The sequence below is a fragment of the Stegastes partitus genome, unplaced genomic scaffold (assembly GCF_000690725.1).
Source record: "Stegastes partitus isolate 25-593 unplaced genomic scaffold, Stegastes_partitus-1.0.2 Scaffold537, whole genome shotgun sequence".
In the NCBI taxonomy this organism is placed as follows: Eukaryota; Metazoa; Chordata; class Actinopteri; family Pomacentridae; genus Stegastes; species Stegastes partitus.
The window spans coordinates 303,732-313,969 of NW_007578268.1; the positions used below are offsets into that span (position 1 = coordinate 303,732).

The 10,238-nt window shown below is 45.9% G+C and overlaps 1 protein-coding gene across 1 annotated transcript; it reads right to left on the reverse strand.

Moving 5' to 3' along the window:
- Positions 1 to 1,652: 1,652 nt before the first annotated feature.
- Positions 1,653 to 5,792, reverse strand: LOC103361823 (ras-related protein Rab-1B-like). Its single transcript, XM_008288016.1, has 6 exons — positions 5,779 to 5,792; positions 4,618 to 4,690; positions 4,449 to 4,544; positions 3,205 to 3,300; positions 3,001 to 3,132; positions 1,653 to 1,886 (listed from the first exon to the last, which is right to left on the reverse strand). The coding sequence occupies exons 1-6, from the start codon at positions 5,790 to 5,792 to the stop codon at positions 1,653 to 1,655; spliced, it is 645 nt and encodes a 214-aa protein (XP_008286238.1).
- Between the last annotated feature and the right edge of the window lie 4,446 nt (positions 5,793 to 10,238).

A 10,238-nucleotide genomic window follows, 5' to 3' on the forward strand; every position in this document is an offset into this window, starting at 1 on the left:
GAATGAATGCAGCAGAGTGTAGAGAAATCCTGGAGGACAACCTGATGCAGTCTGCAGGAGAACTGAGACGTGGAGAAGGTGTCTGTGTTTACTGTGTTTGTATTGAAGCTGAGTGGTGCAGTGGCTGCTCGTCTAAATCTGAAGGCATCAGCAGATTTACAGTGAACAGTGTTTTACTCAAACTGTGTTCATTTGCTTCGAGAGTCTCTAACAGGTCAGTTGATTTATTTCATGATCACATTTTGATATTGGACAACAGTGATTCAGTCCTCCATTTCTACAGAGGTGGAACTCAGGAGACCGATCATAAATGGACGGTGGAGGTCAAGGCAGCTCACACTGAAACATCCTGACCTTCAACCTCCAGCGTTAGTCACAACTCAAATACTCTGGATTCTTTACCGTCATGAATTCAAAGGCTAATACAACCACACAATTCAAATTCTACACCAACCTGTTAGAAACATCCTGAATGTTCCTCTTCAGTGGTTCCTGTCTCAGCTTCTTTCAGCATTAAATAGCAGCTTAGAAAGTCTTTATTCTGGATGTTTTCTTTGAGTCAACGGAGGAAATCAGTTCAGACAATAAAGATTTCTCCAGACCAAGACACTCCTGAGATGAACATGTTGCAGACACGTCCCAGCTGGACTGTTGGAAAGATGCATCTTGTGTCATAAAGATGTTTTAGACAAAGCAGGTCCTTGATTTAGGAAGATTTTTATTTTCTTTACAGCAACTTTTTTAGCCTAAACTTCACTTTAACCCAAGAGACAAATCAGAAATGTTCATATTTACACTTTTACAGGAGTTCTTCTTTTATGTTTCAGGATCTTTTCAGCATCAAGACTCCGAAAATAACTTTACTGACAAAAACAAACAACAAGCGAAACACAACAAAACCTGGTAGATACGGTGGACCACCTCAGAGGGACGCTACGGTGTTTAAACCACACTGTCGGTTCTTCCACTACTCAAACTGCTTCCATCACATCTTTAAATAAAACTCATATTCTGTGATCTATTATTCAATTAAAGCTGTTTTTATAAGACACATTTCAACATCCTTTTCATCATGAATGGTTCTCAGATATTCTAAGGATTAAGTGGTGAATAGATAATGGATGGATTCGCTGTCCCGGTTCTTTCTTTGGCTCAGTTCTGACTCTGTCTGTCCTGTTTCCTCTTTATTGAATCAGATGTCAAAATATATTTCATTCAAAAATACCAAGCTCAAAAATATATTGTAGTCAAGCTAAAAACACGTTTCTCCTCCAAAGTCCTGTTGAGTTTCTGACTGAAATAGCAAAAATATGACAACAGGTGTGTTAAGAACACACCATCACTGCTGCTGGTCCTGAACTACACCAGTGGACGTGTTGAAATCACACGTCTCTGTCTTCACTGTAGAGTTATTCGTTCTAAAATCAACCACATCTGAACAAAGCTCCTCCAGAACCGCATCAGAACATCCGGTTCTGTACCTGCAGTACCTTTATCTACTGACCTGGACCTCTGGAACGTTCACAGTCTGAAGGTAGAACTCTGGTCAGTAGATAAAGGTCCTGCAGAAACAGCACCAGCTGGTTCTGAGGCGGTCCGGTTGGAGGATTAGTTGATTTTTAACAGAATAACCCGGTAGTCAGGTCTCCTCCTCAGCAGCAGTTGCTGGCCTCCTGCGTCTGTTTGTCCCCTCCCAGCCACAGGGGGGCGCTGTTGATCTTGGCGCTCTGAGCCCTGCCGTCCGTCGGGTCGCCCTGCATGCCTCCTCCCTCGCTGGCCAGGCGCTTGTGGATCTCGGAGGCCATGGTGAGGAAAGCCCTCTCCACGTTATCGGAGCTCTTGGCGCTCGTCTCCAGAAAGGGGATCTTCAGGGAGGAAGCCAGGTCCTGGTGGACGCAGATAATCAGACGGAAACATCACCGGAGTGGAGAAACAGCAAAGCTCTGCATTTAAAAGTTCAGTAAAGAGTCAAGTGTTAGCATCAAAGTGCTCTGACAGAGAGCTCAGTGCTCGCTGCTGTGAACACAAAGACCCTGAATTATGGATGAGTCCACGACAACCATTTTAATACTGGAGCTGCTGCAACTGTTTCACATTCTGTTGCCTGTTTTTAATTAACAGCTTGTGAAACTCTGAAAATCACCACCAAATATCAGCGGCTCAGCACTTTAGTTCAGGACAGAAGCTGTCTCTGTCGCAGCCTGCCTTCGGGTCAGGTGAGCGATTCATTTCATCAGTCTGCAGCTCTGCAGATGTTTCTGGAGGGAATCAATGGGATTCTGTGTAGACCTGGAACACCCAGACTGGAGCTGCACTACAGATATCAGTATGAGCTCCTTAGATCGTTCTTTGTAGTGACTGTGGTTCTGACACTGTGAATGTCCTGCTGCTCTGAGCGGCTGCACTGTGTGTCTTTGAGGCTGTTGTGTGTCTGTTTGCAGCCTTTTTGTTGATGTTTGTGACTGTTTGGCTTCTGTTTGTGGTCATTTCCTGTTTCTAGTTTGTCGTGTTGTGTTTCTTTGTCACTTTGAGATTCTACAGCTTAATTCTGACCAGTTCAACCTTCATTTAAGGATCTGAAAAGGACAAAGTCGATCTGTTGAACTGCATTAAAGAATCAGATGAAACTGTAGATGTATGAAACTGGATTCAAACCAGAGTTCAGCTGCAGATATTCACATGTGAACTGTGGATTTCCTTTAAGAGGAACACATGAAGGTAGAAGTGATTTATCCAGAAGAATGAAGCTGTGTGGACCTGAGATGTTCTTCTGGACTGACTGAACTACAGTCATCAGGTCCTGTGTTGATATTAAGATGTCCTCTTATAACCAGCGTCACACCGTCAACAGACAAACGTCACCATGTTTAAATGAAGACTTGACTTTTTATTGTGCACATGGGGTCCAGTTTATGTTGGTGATGTTTAACGGAGCCGCTCACAGAGCCGACAGTCTGCTGTGGTTGGACAGGAGCTGGTTTGGTGCAGCTGAGCTGTTACCTGAGCGGTGGCAGCATCCACCACTTTCTTACTAACGAGGTCAGACTTGTTTCCCACCAGCAGCCGGGAGACGTTTTCACAGGCGTAGCGATCGATCTCATCCAGCCACTGCTTCACGTTGTTGAAGGACTCCTGGACAGGCAGCAGAACCACAGTTAGTGCTCAGACCTTCGTCTTCACGACGCTGCACAAACTCACACTGACCTGCTCAGTGACGTCGTACACGATGATGATACCGTGAGCCCCTCTGTAGTAGCTGGAGGTGATGGTTCGAAACCTCTCCTGACCTGCTGTGTCCCACTGACAGTTCACAAAAACACGAAAAACCAAGAACATCACCCCCACATTTACCTGGTTCTGATTCTGCAGCACCTCTATCTACTGACCAGAGTTCTACCTTCAGACTGTGAATGTTCCAGAGGTCCAGGTCCTTCAAGTCCACAGAGGAGGCGCCAGATTGATCACTTTAATGGACTTTTTCCATCATTTCTGAGCCTCAGAACTTCATCAGTACAGCAGATAGACACATGACATGGAGGAGGAAGAACACATCTGGGTTCTGCTAGAACCTGACACCAGATCAGTTCTACATCCATCCAGGTGTCTCAGTCTGAACACTGGACCTGGTTTTAGTCACCAGTGTCCTTCTCTTACCCTCCACCTTTTCACGGCCTGCTGTTGAGAAGCATCGACATCATGATGCTGCCGCCGTGCTTCACAGTGAGGATGGAGTGTTCATGATGATGTTCAGTGTTTGGTGTCCAGCAAACATTGTGTGTCGTGTGGTGGGAATAAAGCTCAATGTTTATCTGCTTAGACCAAAGATTCTTCTTCTGGTTCTGATCATTCACCAGAGGAAACTTTACAAAGTGCATTCTGGGTAAACTTTCCAGGCTCATATCAGCATGTGTGATGGTGGTTGGTCAGAACCAGTTCTAGACAATGGAGGGACCATTTTACCTCCATTTGATACCAGGATTATTTTCTAGACAGAATTCTTTGTGGGTCAAAATATTTTTTGTTTGCAGTTTTACTATTGAGATTATGATATATCCAATTATAGTAATGCTCACAGTCTGTTATAAAAAGTCATGAAGGAGGTTCTTTGGTCTGATGGGCCCAAAATTTAGGTTTTGTCCATCAGACGAGCAAGACACCAAACACCGCACATCATCACAAACACACCACCGTCACTGTGAAGCACGGCGGTGGCAGCATCATGTCGTGGACCCCTATGTACTTCAAGAGCCTGTAAAAACATCCATAGTATGAAGGTAAAACTTTGCATTGCTTCATTAAATAAACTACAGCTGCTGGACATAAAAACTGCTGTTTTAAAGGATGCCAGGTTTCAGATTTAGTTAATTTCTCAGTGGCTGATTAACTTGAAGTTTGCCTGACACAGTAGTTTCACTCTGCTTCAACACTCCTGGTGAACAAACTCTTACGATCTGTAGTTTCACCGTCTTCCCGTCCATGTCGATGGTCCTGATCTTGAAGTCGACGCCGATGGTGGAGATGTAGCTCTCGGTGTAGGTGTCGTCCTGCAGCCAAGCACAGTGTCACCAACTGGAACAAAGAGTGTGTGTTTGTGTTTGCATGTTTTTCTGTTCGTACCGCGAAGCGCAGCAGCAGACACGACTTTCCAACTCCAGAGTCGCCGATGAGCAGAAGCTTGAACAGGTAGTCACTGGAATAGACAGATGAGGACGTTTAAAACGGTGTGTCAGATTTCATTTAAACCGACTCAACTTTCTGATGTTTCTAAATTTCTGGTGTGTAGTTAGTGAACAGCTTCCTAATCCAAATGTTGAAGGTCAAACTCTGTAAAGAACCATCCTGCAAACAATGTGCACATCTGGCATCAAGGCTTCCAGAAAAACAGACTTTAAATCTGTAAAAAACATTGTAAATATCCTCTAAAATGTCTTTATAACAAGAGTTTTATGGTTACACTTTATACAAGAAGAACTACAACAATTACTTTTTGCAAACACACAGACATTGACATGAGCCTGGACAGTTTACCCAGAATGCACTTCTTAAAGTTTTCTCTGGTGACGGATCAGAACCACATCCAGGGTACCGATGACTGCTTCTATGACTCTGTGTCATCGTAATTCTGGAAATATTCACAGTATGCAATCAGAAGTCTGCTTCGTTAAACAGAGTTCATGTGGAAACGGAACCAGATGGTTCTGTGGAGGTTCTGGTGGAGCTTTGATCGGATTTGGTTGGTTTAATGTGGAGTGATCCAACAGTTCTAAGCATCTCGTCTTCATAGAGATGAGGACTGTCCCTTGTGTAGCTGTTACCTGCTGAATGTCAGGATGTTGTTTCAGGTGAAAGCGGCTAAAGGTGAGCAGAGACGATCACGTAATGTCGAAACAGTCGAACCAAACAGCCCTCAGATCCGGTAGTTTCCTGTGAACTCCTTCTGAAAGCAGCAGAACTGTGTGGGAGAAGCCACACCTGAAGAACTACGATACCCATGAGCCACCTGGGCCCAGCGACCCGACCGCACTTCACCTGAAACTGTCTCTGCGGAAAATGAACTCGATGTTTGCGCTTCTGTAACCAGAGCGCACGAAAACAGCTGAAACTGTCCAATCACACGCTGACATGCAACAACGACGACCAAACACCGACGCCAGAACACACGAGTGTTTAAATACAGAAGTCAGCCGACGTAAAGCTCCATGATGCTGCAGTTTCAGACACTTGAACCCACTCAGAGAGCAGTCAGAACCAAACGCAGCGGACGGAAACAACACTTACTATTCAGGATTCATGGTGTCGTTCAGGTGACCAGAAATCCCTGAAAGCCAAGCTGGACCTCTGACTGGACGCTGTGGTGTGTCTGCTTGTGTGTCCGTCTGTGTGCGTCCTTGTGGCAGAATGATCCGGACTGCAGCTGACCGATGAGCTGACTGGTTCAGGAGCATTATTTATTAATGGCGAGCAGCTCAGGTTACACTGATGAAGCACCTGGAGCAGCTCAGACTCCGTCCGGGACTCACAGTGAAACTTCCAGCTGCTGTCATCCTGTTTTGTTGTGTCCTGAGCTGTGTTCAGCTTCACGCCGCTGCTCGTCTTCACCTCAGACCGACGGAGTTTCCTTTGACGTCACTGCAGATCTGAACCCTGAAGACAAACACTCAGGACACATTCACACCTTCTGCAGCTACAAAACAGAGTAAAAGATGGAGAATAGTTTGTAAAAGAAGAGTGTTTTTTAGAAGGAAATGTGAAACGTTTTTAGTGAATCGAACCATTCTGCTGATCTGTGATGACGTCCAGGCTCAGTTTAACCTGATTCCAGTGACCTTTAGCCTCCATTTATACAGTTGTGAGATCAATATTCTAATTTACTGATTAAGATCAAACTGGGGCTCTGGTTGGAGGTCCTGAACCTCCTCAGAGTCTCTGTCATGGTCCCGTTGCTGCCAAACTCCCACAATGCTCTCTGCTGCCACCATGAGCTGTAGTCTGTAGACGCCTCCTCTGGTCTCTGCAGGATTACATAGGAAGAAGCTCCACCTGGTGGAACAACCAGGTACTGCAGCTGGTCTGTGGTAAATTTACCCTCTAACTCAGGGGTGTCCAATCCTGGTCCTCAAGGGCCACAATCCTGCATATTTTGATCAGGATTGTTATCAGGCCTCTGCAGAGCTTAATGATGAGCTGATCATTTGAATCAGGTGTTTTGGAAACATCTAAAATATGCAGGATTGTGGCCCTTGAGGACCAGGATTGGACACCCCTGCTCTAACTCTACATCTACCCTCTGACTCTACATCTACTCGGCACATATCTGAGCACCTTCAACTGCTCTTTAAGCTTCTATACTTAAAGGTTTTACACATAACTACAGTTTTATTGCATTCCTTGTCTTGGAGTTTGTGAATTTTTAAATTTGATTGCAGCTAAACTTGAGCCAGTCGGTAACAATCAGGAGCTCAACAACTGAAACACATCTGAGGGCTTTTATTTGAACAACAGTTGAGTGCTGTCAAGTCACAGAACTGTGACCTCTTTATCGTTGTCCTTTACTGTCTTCTACCTGCCATCCTTCCTTTCCTCCACTCTTCTCCTCATCCCTTCTTCTTTCCATTGTATTTTTCTTTAACCAGCTCTTTCTCTCCTTTCCATCCATAACATCAGTTTGTTTTCTGGTTCGTTCTCTTCTTTCACTCCCTTATTCTCTCTTTTCACTCCTTTTCTTTTCTTCCTTGATCTTCTGTTTTCTTTCCTTTCCTCTCGTCTCCTGATTTCTCCTCTCGTCGTCTCTCATCTTTGTTCCTCGTCTCCTTTCCTATCATGTTTTCCTTGAATCTACTCTTCTCTCCTCCTCTCCTGCCTCCTTGTTTCTTTTCCTCGTCTCCGTTCTCAGAATTGGACAAAGTGATGCAGTTTTGTTCTAGTGTTTGACCCCTCTGGTCACGGGAGCGAGCGGGGAGCAGGGGATTGTGGGATATGATGGCAGAGCAGCTGTGATGGGGTCAGGGGTCGGCCGCCCTGACGACGGCCTGTTGCCGTGGCGGAGGCGGCTGCGCGATGGTTGCCGGGGCAGCGGCGAGCTCTGTGGTGATCCTGATGGAGGAGGAAGGTGGGAAAACTGGGGGAAGGGACGGCGAGGAGGAATAAAAAGAGAAAGAAACGAACAAAGACGGAGGGTTAGAAAGCAAAGGGGAAGGGTGGGAACAGGAGAGGAAACGTGAAGCCAGAGAGGAGGAGGACTCGACCACAGAACAGGCTTCACCAGAAACACTGAAGGTGTCACAAAGGATGTGGTTAGAATGGTTGAACAGCTTCAGCGTTCAAGGGTTTGGGCTGAACAAACCTGGAAACCACGGCGTGTTCACGTGTATTATCCCACGTTTACTGCCACATTCAGCCCACAGTGACAAAGCATCAGGTCATTTCATTAGAAATCCTCCAGAACCTCCTCAGAACATCTGGTTCTGAATCTGCAGCACCTTCATCCACTGACCAGAGTTCTACCTTCAGACTGTGAATGTTCCAGAGGTCCAGGTCCTTCAAGTCCACAGAGGAGGGTCCAGATTGATCACTTTAATGGACTTTTTCCATCATTTCTGAGCCTCAGAACTTCATCAGTACAGCAGATAGACACATGACATTTAGGAGGAAGAACACATCTGGGTTCTGCTAGAACCTGACACCAGATCAGTTCTACATCCATCCAGGTGTCCCAGTCTGAACACCGCCGTGCTTCACAGTGAGGATGGAGTGTTCATGATGTTTAGTGTCCATCAAACATGACGTCTGGTCTGATGGACAAAAAGCTTCATTTTGGTCTCATCAGATCAAAGAACCTTCTTCTGGTTCTGATCAGTCACCAGAGGAAACTTTACAAAATGCATTCTGGGTAAACGTTCCAGGCTCATGTCAGCATGTGTGATGGTGGTTGTTCTGACTGTGTGTGTGTGTGTGTGTGTGTGTGTGTGTGTTGTTGCATTTAAACCCGTCATTGTTTCCTTCAGTGAGTCTCAGGAGACCTGAGGGGATAAATAGCTGCTTTTCACTATTCAGCCTCATTTTACCACAAACCTGCTGCGTGTGTGTTTGTTTGTTGTCCTGTCAGTGTGTGTGTGTGTGTGTGTGTGTGTGTCTCCCTGCGGCCAATCAGACGACGGATAATTAACGTCCCGATCCCGCGGCTGAATGAAGTCTTTTTGTGGCGACAGAACCAGACAAATGTTTCTAAATGTCTCCGTTTCCTTTAAACCAGGTTTGAATGCGACTCATTTAGCCGCCGCATTTTTACAGAAAAACGTTTCTTCATGAACGTGATGAGAAAATGTTTTATTGTACGTGTGTGCTGCTGGGAGGATGTCCCAGACAACACCAGCTCATCACCACGTATTGGGGATGAGAAGAAAATGCGTTTTGTTAGCTGGAGTTTCATTTAGTTAAACACAATAAACTTTAATTTATTCTAATGTGCTTTCTGTTGTATCAGTTTTTTTACTGGGACACATCCTGCTGGGGAATTAGTCGGTTGATACCTGCCGCCAGGTGTTGCTCTGTCAGGTGACTAGTTGGGGGGGATGGTACCAAAGTGGGCCGAACCACTGCTACCAGCTGTAGAGAAAACCTGGTGCTGCTGAAACCCATCCTGGTTGTTGGAGGAGTCCTGATGTGCATCCAGAGATGTTCCAGCTCTGTCCACAGACAGAAACAGACACCTGCTGGAGACTTATTTAGGTTTTAATTTCCTCCTGCTGAGCGCCAAAGCGGGCCGAACCACAGGAGAACCAAACTGGTTCCAGGTCTGTCTTGTGAACCAGAACTGAAGAGTTCCGTCATCAGGAACTAGAGACACTTGTGAGGACCGCGGAGCAGAAACACAGGCTCGGTGCTGGTTGGTTCGGTTCTTATTCTACCAGCTGAGTTTTCACGGCGCCGTCCGCCATCTTGAATCATTGGAACTACCTGTGATATAACGGCCAGCGGTTCTGGTGGCTCGGTCCAGTTGGACAATAAAACCGTCATGGGCCAAACTTGACAGTGGCATCGTGACTACTGGGCCGCTGGTTGGAGCACTGAGCCACCAACTAGTCGACCACGAACACTGATCAGAACACAGGACACTCTACTTTGGATCTTCTCTGGTTCGGCCCAGTTTGGCACCGATAAACCAGCTCATTTCAGTTTTAGAGTGAAGGAGTCCTGAGGTGAGTCGTGACTCTTCAGGAGTCGGCGTGACGACACCCCAACATGTCCTCGCTTCTTGTTCTCAGTCAACCAATGAAATCTGTTGTTTGTTACGAACAATATTCAGAAATACTCAGAAACTCCCGTCGCTCCTGCTCAACACAAACGGCAGGTTTCTGTGAGCTCACTGCTGCATGCGAGGAAATAAATGGACCATGTTCCAACCAGTAGAACCGTGGTTCTCCACCCCGGCCTCCATCAGGAGCTACAGGGTTCAGAACCTGGAACTTTTCAGGCCCAAACACGCTCTAAAAACACCCGACTTCTACGTTTATCACTTCATCATTCGTCCAGAGAGCTGTCAGGGGTCAGCGAACACTCGGTCACATGGTTTCCTGGTTCAACATCAGGGACCTCTGAGTCACGGAAACAGTGAATTAGACCCAATTAGATGTTCAGCTGATGCAACAATTAAATCATCTCAAGATTAGGTAATCAGATTACATCACAAGTAGATTAAGATTAGAGTTCATGTGATAAGTCAGTCTGAAGTCATGTTA

What these genes read in the sequence shown, in the direction of transcription:
- LOC103361823 (XM_008288016.1), bottom strand. An exon ending in GTCTGCTGCTGCGCTTCGCG is followed by an intron (nt 4,545 to 4,617) that starts GTACGAACAGAA and finishes GCTTGGCTGCAG; the next exon opens with GACGACACCTACACCGAGAG. An exon ending in AGACGGTGAAACTACAGATC is followed by an intron (nt 3,301 to 4,448) that starts GTAAGAGTTTGT and finishes GTGAACTGTCAG; the next exon opens with TGGGACACAGCAGGTCAGGA.